Consider the following 19,802-nt stretch of genomic DNA (forward strand, 5'->3'; position numbering starts at 1 on the left):
TTGAGAACCCTTATCAAAGTAAGTTTTGAAAAACCTAAGCCTACGGGTCATCTCAAAAAAGTTTAGAAATGCTGTCCTATTTCCAAGTCAAAAAATTCATTGAAGAATTCTTTTTTCAAATGAAACTCAAGTCAGCGATTCAAATAGCAAATTTCAAAACCAAACATTCCATCCCAATCCAATCCAACACAACATAACACAACACAAAGAAGAGCAACCTGATACTTAAAAGCCGAGGAGTAAAGCTCAAAGAGATTATTGTCTATTTTCCAGCTGGAGAGATCATGCACTTAGTAAAATACTTGTTAACGTAAGTTCAAGAAGCTGTCTGGGTCGCCTTTCACCTATATAAAAAGCTGAGTGCGACAGTGCCCACTCTGCTGTGGGAACACTGAGCCAAAAGGATCTCAGGGCTTGCTGGGCAGCCAGTGCAGCAACTGGTAAGCTCTGGGTTCCGTGGGGTGGGAGACACTGTCGGGAAACCCTCAAATGGAGAAGGATCAAGGAGGACCCTGGCATAAACTCTGGCCTCTACAGATGCTCACACACAAACACCCAAAATCAAAGTAAAAAGTAAATGTTTTTTTCACTTTCCACCAATAAGCCTCGTGTTTCTATAAGAAGAGAAAATGTCCTATGTGGAGTGTAAACACTGCCGTTCATAATACACCGTAGCCTCTGACCTGAGCTGAGATGAATAAGGCAGCGTTTGTGGGCTCTGTGTGGCGTTACAGCACGTACCGGTGCAAAGGCTGCAGGGGAAGTCCTTTGCTGTCTGAACCTCTTCTGCTTCTCTGTTTTAATAAAGTTGGGGTTGCAGTAGATCCAGAAACCTTTTCCTGTTGTCATTTTTTTTTCCAAGCTCCACTGTGACCCATTAGTTTAAAATAGGAATGTTTTAGAGTTAGTAATTCCAAAAGTGCTGACTGAAGATGAGCAGGCTTTCCTTCTGTGGTCTGTGTACGCGGAAATCCCATTGGTATTGAAATTTGGAAAAGAAAAGCTTTAAATTTATCAATGGAAAGGCCTTTATTCTTCGGCTATTCCTCTCTGGTCCACAGGCTTCTCATCCTAATTTAACAGAATCCTGGGGCCAGTAGAGGACAAGAAGAGGTCTGCTGCTTAATCTTTATCTATTATTTATTTTTTTATTTTTTTATTTTTTATTTTTTACTTGCTTGTCAACACTTAAAAACAAAAGTTATCATCATTTCCCCAAAGATAATTCCACAATCCCATCCATGAAGTTTGAAAGTTTACTGATCACAAAAACGATTAGTGAAGTAGAAATGCGATTAAGAAATACACCCCTGGGACTGGAGAGATGGCTCAGCGGTTAAGGGCACTGACTGCTCTTCCAGAGGTCCCGAGTTCAATTCCCAGCAACCACATGGTGGCTCACAACCATCTGTAAAGAGATCCGATGCCCTCTTTTGGTGTATCTGAAGACAGCTACAGTGTACTTATATATAATAAATGAATAAATCTTAAAAAAAAAAAAAGAAAGAAAGAAAGAAATACACCCCCAGCCCGCCCGCCTCCACATCCCGCGCCTCCCCAGAGAGAAACGGAAGTGCACTCGGGCCTATGTGTTTTGAAAAGGCAAGCGTGGGCTTCTCAGATGCAAGACCTTGTGGCTTGCAGGATGACTTGGAAGACACACACTGTTCAGCAATGATGGAAAAAGATCCAAGGAACCGGAAGCAGTGAGGAGCCGGAAGTGTGGACTGCAGCGAACTTCCCTTAGGATTACCAGATCTCCTGTGCACATGAAGATAGCCTTTGAAAGAGACAGGGCAAATGAGTTGCCTCGCCTTCTGATATGCCCAAGACCTGGCTTCGTTCAGCAAGAGCCCATGACTTGACCTTGTTGGGCAAGATGAGAGTTCATTTCTAGGCGGGAGATCTGTTCTTCCCCTCTAGGAAGCAACAGAGAAGTGGTAATGATGACTTTGGAGGACGAATGAGCTAGGCATTCGAGGTGTGAAATGTAGGATTCTTCGGTGGATGATTTTTCAAACCTACTGAGTGTTTGCCCTACACTTGCCTTAATATGTTCTGGTCATTAAAAGCAACGATAAACAAAGCAAGTTAGTGGGGTCCTACAACTTACGATGTCCGGGTTTTGAGAATGCTTGACAATTTGGATAGCCAAAATTCCTACACTGCTGATACACTGCTAAATTCCTAATTCACTTTCCTCTGGCTTCAAGAGGGGACCCATGTTCACCAATTTAAGTCGAATTTCACAAATGAGGGTGTCTTTTCTTCTTCTTCTTCTTCTTCTTCTTCTTCTTCTTCTTCTTCTTCTTCTTCTTCTTCTTCTTCTTTAAGGACATGGGTCTCTGCTTTTCTATAGTACAAATGATTTGTGACAGTTCTAAGTGTACAAGCTGACTTAAGAAGTCAGGAAGTTACAATGTTCCACCTAAACCAGCTAACCAGCTCACTGCATCCCTGGGCCATTAGGAGTGGTGTGTGTGTATGTATGTGTGTGTATGTGTGTGTATGTCTGTGTGTGTGTATGTGTGAGTGTGTGTGTATGTGTGTGTATGTGTGTATATGTGTATATGTGTGAGTGTGTGTATATGTGTGTATGTGTGTATATGTGTGTATGTGTATGTGTGTGTATGTGTGTATGTATGTGTGTATGTGTATACATGTGTGTATATGTGTGTATGTATGTGTGTACGTGTGTATATGCGTGTGTGTATGTGTGTATGTGTGTACGTGTATGTGTGTATGTGCGTGTGCATGTGTGTGTATGTGTGTATGTGTATGTGTGTATGTGCGTGTGCATGTGTGTCTGTGTGTATGTGTGTGTATGTATGTGTGTATGTGCATGTGTATGTGTGTGTATGTGTGTGTATGTATGTGTATGTCTGTGTGTGTCTGTGTGTGTATATGTGTGTGTGAATGTGTGTGTGTATGTGTGTGTGTGTGAGAAGGGGGGGAAGGGAAGGAGGGGAGAGATTAGAAAGAAGAAAACCAAGAAGAAGAATAAGAGGAGGAAGAAGAGGAAGAGGAGGAGGAGGAGGAGGGGGAGGGGGGGGAAGAATCCACCTAGATACCAGCAATTTTTATTAGGGTGGGAGGAGAGGGGAGAGAGGGAGAGGGAGAAAGAGAGAGAGAATATGCTTAGATACCAGCAATTTTCATCAGAGGAAGGGAGGGAGGGAGGGAGGGAGGGAAGAGAGAGAGAGAGAGAGAGAGAGAGAGAGAGAGAGAGAGAGAGAGAGAGAGAGAGAGAACTTGCCTAGATACCAGCAATTTTCATCTCTTGGTTATGATGGGAAGTACTTTGTCATCTCCCACCACATACAGAACCATATTAAATGTGGTCTTAAGCCCACATCCTGTGTTTTTCTTAATGGTTCTTTGGGTTGACTAGACTAAGATTTGTTGTTCTTCTTGGGGCAATACCAGAACTCAGAAAAGATTACTAATGTGCCTAGTGTTTAAATTTTTAAAAAAGAAGGCCCTAGACCTTGGCTCCCAAGAGCACTGTGGTTGTTTGAATGAAAATGACCCAAAGACTCATAGGGAGTGGCACTGTCAGGAGTAGGTGTGGCCTTGTTGGAGGGAGTCTGTCACAGGGTTGGGGGTGGAGGGGGCGGCAGGCTTTGAGGTTTCAGATACTCAAGCTGGGCCCAGTGCTTCTTCCTGCTGCCTCTCCAACCCTGCCTGCATGCTGCCTTGTTCCCCTACATGACGATGATGGACTGACCCTCTAAAACGTAAGCTGGCCCAAATTAAATGTTTCTCTTTACAAGAGTTGCCAAGGTCACAGTATCTACGCACAGAAATAGAAACCCTAAGACAGGCACCATCAGGAGTGCAAGTATCCCTTTCAATTTCACGCCTACAACATGCCTTACAGGCTTTGCCCAGGTCTGATTCCTCCTTATAATTCCTTTAGCATGTGTCTGCAACCGAGGATCATACGAGAGCTCTCAGCCACCATTCCAGCACCATGCTGGCCAGCCATCATGATTCCCATCATGCTGATCGTGGACTGGTTCTCTGAAACTCTAAGGAAGGCCCCCATCAAATGCTTCCTTTTATAAGTTGCCTTGGTTGGGGTGTTTCATCTCGGCAATAAAATATTAACTAAGACATGGCAGGAATCCTCTGGGAAAGCTAGCTACCAAGGTATCTTCAAGCTCCGAGTTTGATTGAGAGACCCTGCCTCAGGGAATAAGGTGGGAGAGTCAATGCGAATGATTTCAGCCGACAACCCGAGGCCTCCACAAGCATGTGCATACAAGTGCAGATACAGCCACTGCCGTAGATGTTTTTCTATTGCTGTGAAGAGATACCATGTCTGAAGGTTTAGATTTTTCTAAAAGAACTTACTTTTAATAAGGGTTTTCAAACCCTTCAGTCCCCCCACCCCCTTCTAGCCCATCATCCAAAGTTAGGGGAGAAAAGATGGTCAACAGGACAAGGGGAGGTGGACCTGTTTAGAAGCAGCTTTTTTGGGGGGGTGGGGGGGGATTCCAGTCTCTGTGGTTAGGATACCAGCAGTCCAGTTTGGTAGTGTCAGGACACCAAACACAAATCAGCAGTAGAAACAGCCAGGCCTCCAATGAATTAGCACAAGGCCCGGCAGAAACAGCCAGGACCCCTGGAGAAGTTCTCTGCCACGCCTCTCCCAGCAAAGTGAAGATCCACAGAGATGCAGGACCAACCAGGCATTGCAAGGCTAGCTATGCAAGCCTCCATCACTGTCCATCGAGTCCCGTTCGTGCTCCCTCCACACATCACGTGTCCTCCCCGGGTCTAGCCTCGGCAAAACACCAGGAGAGTCTGCGTCACATGACACAGGGAGAAACTTCCACCTCACATGTCCAAGGCAACTTATAAAAGACAGCATTCTTTGAGGGGTTACAGTTTCAGATGGTGAGTCTATGGCCACCACTGTGCAGGCTACAGCAGCAGACAGCCCAGCGTGGTGCCCAGGTCAGTGGCTGAAAGCTTACAGTTGAAACAACAACCAGGTTGCAGAGGGCAAGACCGGACCTGGTGGGAACTTTCGAAACCTCAGTGTCCATTCCCGGTGACAGGCAACGTCTCTTAATCCTTTCCAAAATGGTTCCTCGGTCTAGGGAGCTACCTTTCAAATATATGAACCTATGGGGACCATTCTCTTTCTTATTCTAATACGCACGCACGCACGCACACGCACACACACGAGCTCACTACAGACACAAAATAGGTTTGAGCTTAGCCGTTGAGAACACCTGCTGCTTGGTTGCTCTTGTACAAGACTCAGTTCAGTGCCCAGCACCCACATTCCAGCTCACCACAGTCCCTGACTCCAGTTCCAGGGCGTATGAAGCCCTCTTCTGGCCTCCGCAGGTACTGCAGGTACGTGAACCGCAAAACATACAAGCAGGCAAAACACATTTAAAAAACAAATACCTACGATAAAAGCCAACACAGCGTGCTGAGGAAGTAGACTGTCAGGCCTTAGGAGGCTGTTCCATCAACAGGCTGGCTGAGACACCACCAGTGGGAAAAGTGAGCCTGTCCTTGGTGTCCCTGGGGAGTAAAATGCCAAGTGGGACTTTAGGAGGGAGAAGTCAATAAGAGGAGAGGGGAGGAGGAGCAAGGGAGGGAGGGAGGGAGGGAGAGAGGGAAGGAAGGAGGGAAGGAGGGCGGGAAAGAAGAATTCATAGACATGGTGTTCTTAATGAATGAAAGCTCAGGACCCAGAAAAGTCTATGTGTGGAGGTAGGAAGATATACACAGCCTGTTGTGGCTACCTGCTCCTCTCGCCTTGCACGTCAAGGCCAGGCGTTTGCAGACATGTTCAGGGTGAGCAGAGCTCTTAGCCTCCCTTAACTCCCACTGAGACCTGTACCTAGGCTAAGATGGAATCATGTGACAGTCAGAACATTGTCCCCAGTAAGCAGCTACGCAGCATCAGTAACCACCACTGCCACGCCCCCTCCCCCGGAGCTAGGAATCCCAATATGCACACAAGGTCTCCAGATGATTCTCCAGCAGGGTGTTTTGAGATGATCTAAGGACGCCAGAACATACACAAACTTGAAAACACATCCCAGGGCTGGCCCTCTTAGGAGCTTGGGAATCACGGATTGTTACTGATAAAACGGACCTTAGCAAATGTGCAATCTGACCTTAAAGCAAGAGCCCCGAAACTCTCGCTAGATGGAACTAGCTGGCCTTGAACTTGCAGTGAGCCTCTCGCTTCTGCCTGGGATAAACAGGCTTGCTGCCCCACGTCTGGCTAGTTCTTAAGGATACATTTGCGTTTGTTTTCTAAGACTAAACTTGGGATTAGGGTTAGGGTAGGAACAAAGTGGCTCCTCACTGCTCAGTCTGTCTCTCTCATGGTTTGAGGGGGCTGCAGAGGCACCGTTTCCTCAGCCTGGGCGGCCAGCTTTTCCAAGAGCCAGGTTAATCCGTCTGGCCCTCACTTTCGCCCTTACAAACTCTCTTAACTCTTTGGAGAGGTGGACAGTCCACTTTCTGAACTCACTGCAACTGGGGCTCCCTTTGCTTCAGCAGCGATTTGGCCTTAAAATCTGTGACAGACCGAGTTGATAGTCTCACCACGGAAAGGGGAGGGAAAAGCGCCAGTTTTTGACAGGCCACAGACTCGCGGTGCCTCTAGTGGCCAAAAGCTGCATTGAGCCACAGTTAAGGTATCTTTTGAGAGTCCTGCTCAGGCTGCAAAGCCTGCTCCACCGGTGGCTTTTGCTTTAAACACAGTGAGGAACTGAGACGTGCAGTTTACAGCATGTAGCGGGTCAGTTTATCCCCGTCCTCTGTGCTGTGACTGCAGCCAGGTGGTAGCGCTCAACATTCCCAGAGTTTTTAATGCCATGATTTGTCATTGCCGTTCGTATTACAATAAATCGTGAGTTAAGAAATGGTTTCAGTTCTTTGGATTTCTTAGTTTGAAAACGATGCCCAGTGTCAGGTCCTTACCTGCTGGAAAGGGGGACCGAAAGTGTCCTTCTTGTGGTGGTGGCTGTGTGTGTGTGTGTGTGTGTGTGTGTGTGTGAGAGAGAGAGAGAGAGAGAGAGAGAGAGAGAGAATGCCCGCGTGTGCCCGCGCGCGCAATTGGTATCTAAGTTTCTAAAGTCTCACATTGAATTCTCAAGACTCCCTGCCTTCGCTATACCCCCCGAGGTGATCAGAACTCAGAGATGAGGAGCCTGAAAATTAAAGTGACTTTCGGATTCTCTCGGATGCAAAGATGGGGGATCAGTAAGAATTAATAAAAGTGTCCCCCTCCCCACCCAAACAAAAAGGGGGCGGGGGAAGCGAACAAAAAGGCCGGTGGCTGAGCCGGATGCAGGCAGCTGGCCCTAAGCCCTGCCCGCTGGCTCTGTGCGCGAGCTGGGGTTCGGTATCCCAGCCTCCTGAAGAGTGGGAGGAGCTGGGCCTGTGTCAGGCTCCCTAAGCCGTTCCTTTCAAGCCCTGAATGCCTGAATGTGAGCTGCCCACCGCCCTCCCCCACTCTGCAACCCCACTCCAGCGGCTCGTAAAAAAAAAAAAAAAAAAAAAAAAAAAAAAAAAAAAGTTTCAACAACAACAGGCTGGACCAATAGCGGCGCGCAAAGCCGGGGAAAGGGGCCGAGCAAAGGGCGCCCGAGAGTGGAGAAAGGAGAAAGCGGGCAAGCCCGGAGCGCGCGGGGCTGGGGCTCGGCAAGCTGGAGGAGCGTTGCTAATGTTTTTGTTTGTTTGCTTTTCTATGCATGCATAATGAGGGGGCGCCGCGGCACCACACGGGGGCTCCCGGCCCACTTTTGTATTTAAAGCCCCGCCGCGAGCGAGTCGGCAGCCGGGCTCCGCGGATCCGCTCCCCAGGCTCCGGGTCTCCGAGCAGAGCCGCACGCTCCGAGTTTCGGGGTCCTCCCTGCGCCTGGCTCCCAGAACTTCCCGGAGTGCGGCCCAGGCCCGGGTAGAGGGGGAGGGGACCAAGCGTCCTGGTCGCGGGAAGGCGGGATGCCAGAGCTGCGAACTGCTACGCGCTACTGAGCCGGGAACGGAGGAGCCACCGGCCACACGACCTTCTGCAGGCGCCTTGCACCATGCACCCCCGGCGCCGCGCGCTCCTGCAGCCTCGCCGCGTCCCCCAGGGACGGCACTGAACGCTTCCAGCCGCCGATCGGAGCCGGACCTGCGTCGCCGCGCCTCTCAGGGAGCCCCGGCCGCGGTGCTGGAGCAAACACCCGCCTCTACCAGCCGCGGGGCCGCCGGCATGGATGGATGAGGACGCCCATGCCAGAAGTGCGCGGAACTCGGACAAACTTTTCCAGCGGCCCCGCGGCCGCCACCCGAGCCTCGTTTCCGCTCCGCACCGCGTCCGGCGGCCGCTGCTGCCCGCGATGCTAGCCGCACTGCTGGGCGGCGGCGGAGCCCGCTCGGGGAGCTTGCCGGGCGCCTTGCTGTGCCTGATGGCGCTGCTGCAGTTGCTGGGCTCGGCGCCGCGGGGCTCGGGGCTGGCGCACGGCCGCCGCCTCATCTGCTGGCAGGCGCTGCTGCAGTGTCAGGGAGAGCCGGACTGCAGCTACGCCTACAGCCAGTACGCCGAGGCGTGTGCGCCGGTGCTCGCACAGCGCGGCGGAGCTGATGCTCCTGGGCCCGCCGGCGCCTTCCCCTCCTCGGCCGCGTCCTTCTCGCCGCGCTGGCGCTGCCCGAGCCACTGCATCTCGGCGCTCATCCAGCTCAACCACACGCGCCGCGGGCCCGCGCTGGAGGACTGCGACTGCGCGCAGGACGAACACTGCAGGTCCACCAAGCGCGCCATCGAGCCCTGTCTGCCGCGCACCAGCAGCGTGGGCCCGGGCGCGGGAGCGGGCTCGGTCATGGGCTGCACTGAGGCCCGGCGGCGCTGCGACCGGGACAGCCGCTGCAACCTGGCACTCGGCCGCTATCTAGCCTACTGCGGCAAGCTTTTCAACGGTCTCCGCTGCACCGACGAGTGCCGCGCGGTCATCGAGGACATGCTGGCGGTGCCCAAGGCGGCGCTGCTCAACGACTGTGTGTGCGATGGGCTGGAGAGGCCCATCTGCGAGTCGGTCAAGGAGAACATGGCCCGCCTGTGCTTCGGCCCAGATGCGAGCAACGGTCCGGGCAGCAGCGGCTCGGACGGGGGCCTAGACGACTACTACGACGAAGAATATGATGACGAGCAGCGCGCTGGGGCCGCGGGCGGCGAGCAGCCCCTGGACGACGACGACGGCCTTGCGCGCCCGGGCGGCGGCGCTGCTGGGGCAGGCGGACGCGGGGACTTGCCCCACGGGCCGGGGCGCAGGAGCAGCAGCAGCGGCAGTGGAGGCCACTGGGCGACCCGAAGCTCCTGGACCCCGTTTGCCTGTTTTCTGCTGCTCCTGCTGCTTGGGTCCCACTTGTAGCCCCCGCGCCCCTGCTGCAGGCTACTCCAGGCCGGTACGCACGACCCAGCTGATTCCCGAGCAGGGCACCTGTGGCTCGGAGACCGGAGATGATCGGGAGCACTGACCCACACTCTCCGCGGGTAGACAGGGCCCAGCCCGTACCGCAACTACCATGCTCGGCCCTTTTCTGTGCGGTTTTCCAGGCTGCAGATAAAACCGGCCGATCTATACTGCCGGCTCTAATCTGCAGAATTCAGGACACCTTGCCAAAAGCAATGAAGGCCTGGCTGGACTCTTGTTAGAGTGCTGAACGGTGGGGGTCTTTACAGTTCCAGTGGACTAGGGAAAGGGATGTTGAGCGAATTAGGTTTGCAAAGGGGCCGGAACTTTTGTTTGTCTGTTTGTTCTGTTTTGTTTTTAAACTTTTTTCCTGTGAGGGGACACATAGTACTGGTAACGACTTTAATTGCTCGTGACCACTGAGAAACACAGCAATCCTAAGTAAGTAGAAAAGTTCCCTTTACCGATTCATTCCTGTACTCTTGGTGTAGCCCTCGGTAACGCTGAGTGTGGAGCCCGCGATTGCCTCGTTGGGGGGTCCCCGAAATTATGACTGCAACCTTAACCCCTCACCTCTAATTTTACCGCCCCCATTCTGATCCCTCTGCACCACGTGTCTTAGAGTTAAGGATCCAAAAAACGCTAGTCTAAAGAGTTACCACAGTGTTGAACAATACACGTTTTTATCCTAAAGCTCGGTACTGCCAACTAGGAAAACCTCTATGATGTTTGTTCTGTTGTCCTTTTTTTTTTTTTTTTTTTTCCTCCACCAAGAAATTCTAAGTTTGAATATTGCAGAGATTGACTATTGCTCTGCCCCTATCGGGGTCCTGCACCCTGGTACGTCGTATATAAACTGTATTAAAACTGGGGTTTCTTACCAGTTGTACTTTGTATATAGAATTTTTATAAATTGTATGCTTCAGAAAATAATTTATTTTTTAAAAAGAAATTAAAAGTCTTAAATCTGCATCACTGTTGTATCACACCCCACCCCTATCCAAGAAATGTATAGAAAACATTGGTCACCAGGAACCCACTCCTGCAGCCCATCCAAGAAATGTATAGAAAACATTGGTCACCAGGAATCCACTCCCGCAGCCTATTTTAGGTGTGCCCTGTGTAGAAGAACAGACTTAAAAATGTACAGTGTATTTTACAGATTTGAAGTAACGTTCTTATTTTCGAGAGAATTTATGGACATTGTAGAGATGTATTAAATGCATTTCCAAACTGCCTTAAACATTGTATTTTTATAGACCTCATTTTTTTTTAAATCCTGTGTTTAAAAAGAAAAAACTATGACTCTGTGTATTTTGGGTTGTTTTATTACAAATGCACACATCAGTAAAGAGTTTAAACACTGTCTACAGTGCCGTTGCTTTCCACGGTTTCACTGCAATCAGCCCGGTGATGGGTTGGGAGGGGTGTGGAGGGAGGGGGCACTGGAAGGCCATCAAGCATCAAGTGAGATTAAAACGCAGCACACGGGGGAATATGAGCTAATGCTGCCTTTAATTTAATGAACAATTAGACGTCTACAAATGGGGCAGCTAAAAGAATTTGTAACTGGCCTCCGCTGCTGTTGTCACTTGTGAAGAAAACTCACAAAATACTGTCTCTTGTGTGAGGATAACCTCCCCCTCCCTGGGAGACCCACCCTGCGCACCCCCTCCCTTTTTTCTCCTGACCCCCAGGAGTGTCCTCTCTGCCTTCTCTATTCAATCAAACATGCCAATAACATCTGTTACCAATAGGTCTAGGAAGCCTCTGAGACTCAATACTTCAAAGCCATTTTCACACTTTTGGTGAAAAAAAAATACAAAATTTTGTTACAAAACATTGAGGCGTGCAAAAGTAAACACACCGTGGAGGGGAATAATCACCAGGACTGGTAATATTGTCCTGAGGAGCTGTTGAACAGTGGGTTGAAGGCTGGGCTTCCGCCAAGCTCCTGATGCACACTCAAACGCCCTTACATAAATAATTACACTCTTAAGCTGTGTCGAGTGCTGATACACTTGACCTTGTAAATAGAAATGTTTGCAGTAGGAATAAACTCCAGCATTGGAAAATCTTTTAAACATTAACACAAAAGAGAGCACTCTGTCCTCTGGGGATTTGAGCCTGAACCTCAGCGGGCTAGGCACTTGCAAGGGGGAAAAAGTTTATTTATCTTCTATTCCTGGTGTTTATTTAAAGCTTTTCATTTTAAACTCGGTGATTGGAAGGCAAGTCGGGAGTTTAAAAAGTCACCACAAATAAACTTTGTCTGAGGGGTCGACAGATTAGCAAGATCTGGTGTCTCTTTATTTGATATTAGCATGCGTTGAGAAAACAACTAGACGTCTCTGCTGCCTAAGGTAATTTACCAAATTGTGCCCTTTCCCACCTGCTCCCACCCTTACTTCTGAGGGTTTTTTAAAAGCCTCTTTCTTTTCCCAGCTATTAGAGAGGGAGTCCAAACAGCCCTTCCTGTCCCCCAAACCAAGATTCCCCAATGTGGAACCAGAAAGCCTTGGACAGCTGACATCAGCCTGGAGCCCAGGAAAGGGATGGTTAGTTCAGTAAAGATGACACTAAGACAAAACCTAGAGTGTTTGTTTGTTTGTTTGTTTGTTTGTTTGTTTTTGGGACAGAACAAAGAACATTCTAGAGGCTTGTAAAGGAAGTCAGCTGCTTTTTTTTTCTTTTAACGAGGAGACTGCTCCTGCTTTTTTGCTTAAATATGTTTAAATCTCCACCCCTGCTATTTTAACACATTCTCCACTAAAAGTTAAGTCTTTGCCACAGTAAAAGGTCCAGTTCCGCCCACCCCCACCCCATAATAAGTAAAAGACAGCACCAGAAAGGGCCTGACAACTAACTGTTAACAGTAAACTCACAGCTTGGTTTTACAGAGCCCTGTCAGAGTCATCTGCCTAGGGTAAGTCATCACAGCTCACCCTTATGCCTTCTCCCTTGAAGAAAGCAATGGCCGTAGCCCCAGCATCCCCCGGACTCTGGAAAGGCCTAGTGGATCTCAGAGCAGATTGCAGAGATCCTGCCAGGGCAATGGGCTTCAAGCGTGTGGCATCTTGACACCACCCATCAGCCATCTGCTTCTAGACAGAAAAGATTTTTACAGATGTTAACATCTGCAGTATCTCATTGTCTCCGGGGAGGCCTTTGGAATTCTGGACATTTGGCAGGCTCAGATGTCTCCTGGAGATGCCTGGAAGTGCCATTAAAGAGAGAGAAAAAGGTAGTTTGGGGGCTTTCCTGGAGAATTTCCAAGAAGTTCCCCTGCCCCCACCACATGAGAGACAGGGTTTGGATTTCAGGTCTAATCTGTCCTCCAGGCTGTTCCCATCTCCCCAGTTAGAAGGTTGTGATTCTCTGTGACGGTTCATTTGTCTTTGGAGGCATTTCAGTGACAAATGTTTAAGGGAGTGTGGGACAATGGTCAAGAACAAGGGGGGCAGTTCATTGAGCTGAAGTGACCATACAGTAAATAGAAAGCGGTTCGGCTCCGCTGCCCACCCGAGCACACAGCAAGGCTTTTGTGTATGATCACAATGGATATACCATAAGGTCTCTGTTGATTTTTAACAATATATAGCAATGTACACGCGCAAGCCCCGCATGCAAAGTGGGAAAATGGCCCTAGGGAAGTGAACTTGTCTACTCCGAGGACACCTCTGTACTCGAGTACACTCCGACTGTCACCTGTAAGGAGGAAAGCAGCTCCTGGCCCCAAGTGCCACATAGTGAAGGGACCGCTGAGCTCTAACATGTCTCTAGGGGATCGCAGACGTCCAGCGGAGGCCACGTGAAGACAGAGCAACGTTCCTCTCTACCCCGGAGGATGTGGACAAGTGGTAGAAAGCAAGAGAAATCTCGGGAACGGGCGTGTCCTTTCCTTACTCCAAGCTCGTGCCTCATCCCAGCAACACTACACAGAATCCAAAATCAGGAGATTGTAGAGGGCCCTGAGAACTTCTAGAAACATCTAACAAATTCTCGGCTTTCCAACCTAGGCTTCCCTGTATAAGCACCACCAGCACTGTGGCCGCTCCGGAATACATAGTCCACGTATCCTTTTCCTAAGCACAAAAAGGAAGAGCATGCGTGCCGCAATTGCTCTTTGACCCCACGCACCAAGAAACATGGGAAATGTTGTCAGTTGACCTGGCTTCTCTCCCAGCTACTCCAGGGAGGATGGTGGGAGAGCATCGGGTTACACAAGCAGTGTGGCCCGGGTTGAGTTTCCAGTGGAGCTCACTGCGTGCCAGTTAAGTCGGACATCAGTGTCTTCTGTTTGAGAGATTGCTTCTGGAAGGGAGTTGACAAAGTTCACCCTTGACTATCCCAATGACATAAGTAATGTGCTGTTAGCATCAATACCCCCTGAGGCATCCGTTTAATCAATTTCGTAAATAACACAATGATCTACTACAAAATAGTGGACTGTATACACTATATTTTGGCACAAAGATGGTCATTCTCCCACTAGTAACCAGGGGCTCTAAATAAATGATTTCAACAATGTTTTATTAAAGGCGACAAGAGCCCTCGAGCTGCATTAATCGGGGAGAAGTCGAGTGGCATCTTTGTTATGGAAATGTTGGGCACATAATGGCAGGGCCAGACAATGTGAGGCCACTTCATTCTTTCAGCCGTGCTGACACCTCTTAAAGAGGAACTGCAGGAAAGGATGTGGGAAAGATTTGCTTTCCGAAAAAGCTCTCAGCTAATATTTTGGAGGGCTACCTCTAAACCCTGCGTTAAATTCAGGGGGAAGCCAGCCGGAGGGCTGCAAAGACAGGGAAGGGTTTCCAACCCTTACTTCAGGGGCCTCTTAGAACTATATTTCATTCTTTCTTTCTTTCTTTCTTTCTTTCTTTCTTTCTCTCTCTCTCTCTTTTACTTTCTCCTTTTTATTTTTGACCTGACATTTCCAAAAGACTGTTCTACAGTTTTTAAGACAGATCAAAGACTTTATCATGTTCATCTATATCATGCATAGCTTGGATGGACTCTCTTTAAGCAAACCGAAGGGATCTGAAATCTGTCAACAGGTAAATATACACACTTACATCAAAGACATCTTCATCTGTGACCGAAGATAAAACAGTGGCATCTTCCTCCAGCTGCTCCACCCTGTGCATCTTGTGATCTTCTGTTAGCAGGAAGTGTCCTTAGTAAGGTGTCTCAGGTTTGTTAAATCTTGGATATTGATTCCTGACCACTGGAGAGGATAACATTCCACAAATAGCTCTTACTGTTTATTTTATCCCTGATCAAACACTATATCCTCGAGGTGCAACCCTTTCTTAGACATAATTCTTTTGCTACATCGTCCACTGCTCCTTGCTTCTTCAGTTTTAGCCTGCTAACTCTTGCTCATCAGAGAGTCTGTCTATCTGGAGTATTTTTCTGCGAGGGTATTTGAAAATAGCTTTTCTGGATGGGCATGGTGACTCTTACCTTTAGTCCCAGCACTCAGTGGACGGCAGAGGCAGGAGGAATGAGTGCAAGTCCAGCCTGGTTTGCATAGTGAATTATAGGGCAGCCTGAGCTACATAATAGAGAGACCTTGTCTCAGAAAGACAGACAGACAGGCAGGCAGGCAGACAGACAGAAAGACAGAAAGAAAGACAGAAATAATGAAAGGCAGAAAGAAAAAAGAAAGGAAGGAAGGAGGAAAGAAAGAAACAGAAAAACACAGAAAGAAAAAGAAAAAAAGGAGGAAAGAAAGAAACAGAAAAACACAGAAAGAAAGAAGAAAGGAAGAAAGAAAGAAAGAAAGAAAGAATAGAAAAAAGGAAGGAAGAAAGAAAGAAAGAAAGAAAGAAAGAAAGAAAGAAAGAAAGGAAGGAAGGAAGAATAGAAAAAAGGAAGGATGGCAGGTAGGAAGGAAAGAACTTTTCTGTAAGGAAGGAAGGAAGACAGACAGACAGAGACAGACAGAAAAAGAGACAGACAGAAAAACAGAAAGACAGACAGAAAGAAAGGCAGAAAGAAAGACAGAATGAAAGAAAGAAAGACAGAAAGAATGAAAGAAGGAGACAGACAGACAGAAAAACAGAAAGATAGACAAAAAGAAAGAAAAGAAAGAAAGAAGGGAGGAAGGAAGGGAGGAAGGAAAGAGCTTTTCTGTTGACTAAACCTTTTGTCTGTGATACTGAACAGGTAGAAGGACATCCGCAGACATCACTGAGAGAAACTAAACAAGGTGGTACCACCTCAGTGTGGGGGCACAAAATAGATGATGGTTTAGCTCTGTGTTGTGCTTAAGAAAAACTATAAGAAAGTGACACAGGTCCAAAGCACAGGAATGACATGCATGCTATGTGTGTACATGCATGTGTGACCATACTTGTTACCCACGATGTAGGAAGTAGGAGAAATGAGACTTGAAAGACAGGCTATCATCAGGATGGAAGCCTTGAGGGCCGTCCTGATGTGACCTTCACCTTGCGCAATGTCCGTCTGAGAAAGGGAGTTTCTGACTGAGTCTGGCTGGGAAGAGGGGCTTAGCCTCTTTAACAGAATACATGAAGGTTTTTAAAGGGCTGCAGATCAGAGTGGGGTCCAGGAGATGAGGACCAGGGTAGGATAAAGGCAGACTCGAGACATTATGACTGGCCAAGGGTGGATGTTAAGGGAGGCAGAGGCTGGTACAGCAGCCCTGGACTTCTGGGCCAGATGTAGATAGATTTACCTTCAGTCCTGAGGGAAGATGCTTGGTGTGTGAGTGATATTCAAGGATGTCTCACAGCATGGGCAAGAATGCAAAGTTTGATGCTGGAGTCATGACTGGAACCTGACAGGAGGAGCTGAGGATAAGGGCCAGTTGAACTTTTGATCTGCAGAGCTACAGTCTGTCTTGGAAGAGATGGGCTGGTGGCAAGAGCTCACTCGGAGTGGTTGGTTAGCGTTGCATCTGTCCTTCGGATGCAGAAGGAGACAAATGCCTCTGCTTTTCCTTCAGTGTGGGACCCTGGCCAATGAGATGCTATCACAGTAGCTTTTCCTCCTCAGCTACCTCTGTAGCAACATCCTCATAAGCACACCCAGGCGTGTGTCTCCTAGGTGATCCAGCCAAACCGACAGTGATGACGAACTATCCTAGGAGCCCACAACCACCCAGCCAGGAGGAAAATCAAAGAGATCGGGAGGAAGAAAAGACATGAGACTTGGGTCCTAAACCGCTTCAGAATCAAATACAATAAAGCAGAATGGATTCACAATTCCCATAAAAACATAGTATAGAAAAGATGTCATCAGCCAGGTGCTGGAGTCAAAGGCCTTTAATCCCAGCACTCAGGAGGCAGAGGCAGGCGGACCTTGAGTTCAAAGGTCCTTGAGACAGCCTGGTCTATGGAGTGAGTTCGAGAGCAGCTAGAGCTAAAAGAAGAAATTCTGTCTTGAAAAAGAACCCATAGTACAGGCATTAAAATCAAAGATTAACGTGTGGGACCCCATGAAACTGAAATGCTTCTGTAAGGCAAAGGACACAGTCAACTAGACAAAGCAGGAGCCTGTAATGGGAAAAGAGTCCCATCAATTCCACAAGGTGTAACCCCTGGGTCTCTAGCCTAGGAAGGGAAAATAGAGTAGATTTTGCCGGTGGACTGGGCATTGGTAGGGGTGGAAACAGGAAGGATCAGGCAGGGAGATGGTGGGAAAAATAGTGGAAGAGATAACTGGAGTTGGAACGCACTTGCAGGACAATGTAGAACCTTAGTGCAGTGCGAACTCCCTGGAATCTATAAGAGTGACCCTAGGGAAAACTAGCAGTGGGAGAGACTGAGCCTGAACCAGCTACATAATCAGGCAAGGCCCCCAGCAGTGGGACTGGGACACCAACCCGTTATGAAACCTTCAGTACGCAATCTCTGCTGCCTGCGAGATGCGCTGGGGTAATGGTGGGACAGAACTTGTGGGAGTGGCCAGCCAATGGCTGGTCCAACTTGAGGTCTAGGCCATGAGAAGGAGCCCACACCTGACATTGCCTAGATAGCCAGGAACCAGGCTGTATAGCCAGAGACCCAGGGTAGATCTAAAGGAAAACTTGAGGGGAAAGGGAAGAGGAATAAATGGGGCGGGGGGACGGAGAGGGGAGAGGGGATCTAGGAATGGAGGGAGGGAAAACTGGGATTGGGATGTAATGTATGAGACAAAAATAAAAAGAAAGAAAGAAAAAAGAAAGCCACCCCCCCAAATCCTTCATCATAACAACTAAAGTAAAACAATTATAATAATAATACACAAAAGTTGTAGTTACAGCCAACTCTGGGAAAATACAAATGACCAAAATCGTACAGTTTCGTTAAAAAAAAAATAGCCAGTGGTGATGGACATTAGTGGATGGTGTATACACGTGTTAAACACATAAGTGCATTTCATGGCTTAGGCATTAAGTCAATGAATAGATTTTGTTTTGTTTTGTTTTATAAATGGATGGATTGCTTAAAGCTTGACTCTAGGACTCAGTAGGGAAATGTTTGACCACCTGAATTCAATCCCTGGAGTCCGCAGGATGCTAGAAGAAGAGAACCAACTCCATAATGCTGTCCTCTGACTTCCACACATGAATCATGGCACCACATGACGTCACTCACACATTCGAGCCATGCACTCACACAGACAACTTAATGAATGAAGCCCGGCTACGACTATTCAATGAGTAAATCAGCAACTTTACAAACTCAGTCACTCTGTGCCTAGAGATTGAGTCTCTAATCCCATACAAATCCTCAAAATGTAAAAAGCAAGGAGACTCCAAGAGTTTTCTGAAAGAGTGAGTCAAGTTCAAGTGATCCAACGGTGCTTTCTCTCAGAATTCAACAGTAAACAATGTGGGTCCATTCTGAAAATGGCTCCTGAAAGGACATCAGTAAGTTTATTACCTGGTCTTGGCTGAACAGTGGTCCAACCAAAACTTCACAAGGTAAAATTTAAACCATTTATCTGATCATAGAATTGTGAATCAGCAATGTGGTGGTGGTGGTGGGGTGGGTGGGAAGGAAGGGCTTCACTCTCTGCTAGACTTTTCTGACTCACTTGGCTGTCAATAGCAGGTAGGTAATAGAGGTAAAGATTGGATCCAGGTAGACCAGCTCATTTGTTTGATGACTGAGATATTCAAGCCCTATGGCTGTGATATCTGGGAGACTGGCTCTTATGTCCCTGACGTTGACCAAGGTGCTAGAACAGGGGACCCTAAATGAGCAAACCCTTCTCAAACTTCTGCTTGGTCATACTTGCCAAGGTCTTCTTGGTCCAAGCAAATCACACGACTGTGTCTAACTTCAGGGAACAGAGAAGCAGACTGCTTCTTGGTTGCCTCCCAGAGGTGGAAGATGAGTCCCTATTGCTAAAGATCCCATGCTCTTTAGATCCAAGTTGGTTCTGATCTGGAAGCCTCCCTTCTGAGGAATAGCTTTTATAATACCAAAGGGCTCCATGAAAATTTCCAAGGGAAGAAAGCAACCAGTGTCCCACCCGGCTGTGATACCTTTGGCCAGCATGGCCTGAAAACCCTCAGGGTGCAGTAGGGCACACATACCTTGGTGGTAACCAACATCTCTCCGGTGGGAACTAAGGCTCCCTCGACAAGAGAAAAATCATGCCTGGTGTTGGAAACGTAGCCCGCTACCCAAGGCAAGTGATGTCATGGATCTTGGAGGAGAGCCTACAACTGCCACTTTATAAAACCAGCATAACCTCCAACTACATTCCAAATATTTATTCTGATACCCACACACTTATGTGAGACCATTACAGAAAACCACAACCAATGAAAACACAGAGAGTGAGAGGGAGAGAGAGTGTGGTGTACAGCCCCAACTGAAACATCTATAATTCTTACACCTCAGGTTCAGAGATCATATAGAAGTAGTGGGTAGGAAGAGGACTGGAGAGATGGCTCGGTGGTTAAGAGCGTTGGCTGCCCTCACAGAGGACCTGCATTTATTTCGAGCACCCATAGGGTGCCTCACGGCCATCTGTAACTTTAATTCCAGGGATTCAACGCTCTCTTCTAGCATCTGTGCCAACCCCCTATAGGACACGCATAGCCGTACACACCCATACACATAAAATAATACAACTTTTTTAAAAGGACACTAAGAGCCAGAGAAATGGGGATGTTAGTGTTAGATGGTGTCCCTAGAAGTGCCAGGAAACCAACACGCCATGAGGTCTGACCAACATGGCTTCCTAAGTATGACCTGGACAAGGAAGACGTTAATAGACATTCCAACACCAAAGTGGGAAGGAGACCTCAACTCCAAACAAGGATCTGTGTGCAACGAAGGGATGCTGAGAATGGGAGAAACAGTCTCCCCTAGGGAGGTGTCTTAGTCAGGGCTTCTA

The 19,802-nt window shown here is 48.2% G+C and overlaps 1 protein-coding gene across 1 annotated transcript; it reads left to right on the plus strand.

Moving 5' to 3' along the window:
- Positions 1-7,817: 7,817 nt before the first annotated feature.
- Positions 7,818-10,803, plus strand: Gas1 (growth arrest-specific 1). Its single transcript, NM_001400814.1, has one exon. The coding sequence runs from the start codon at positions 8,244-8,246 to the stop codon at positions 9,393-9,395; it is 1,152 nt and encodes a 383-aa protein (NP_001387743.1). The 5' UTR covers positions 7,818-8,243; the 3' UTR covers positions 9,396-10,803.
- The last annotated feature ends 8,999 nt before the right edge of the window (positions 10,804-19,802 follow it).

Source organism: Rattus norvegicus, chromosome 17 (genome assembly GCF_036323735.1).
Source record: "Rattus norvegicus strain BN/NHsdMcwi chromosome 17, GRCr8, whole genome shotgun sequence".
NCBI lineage: Eukaryota > Metazoa > Chordata > Mammalia > Rodentia > Muridae > Rattus > Rattus norvegicus.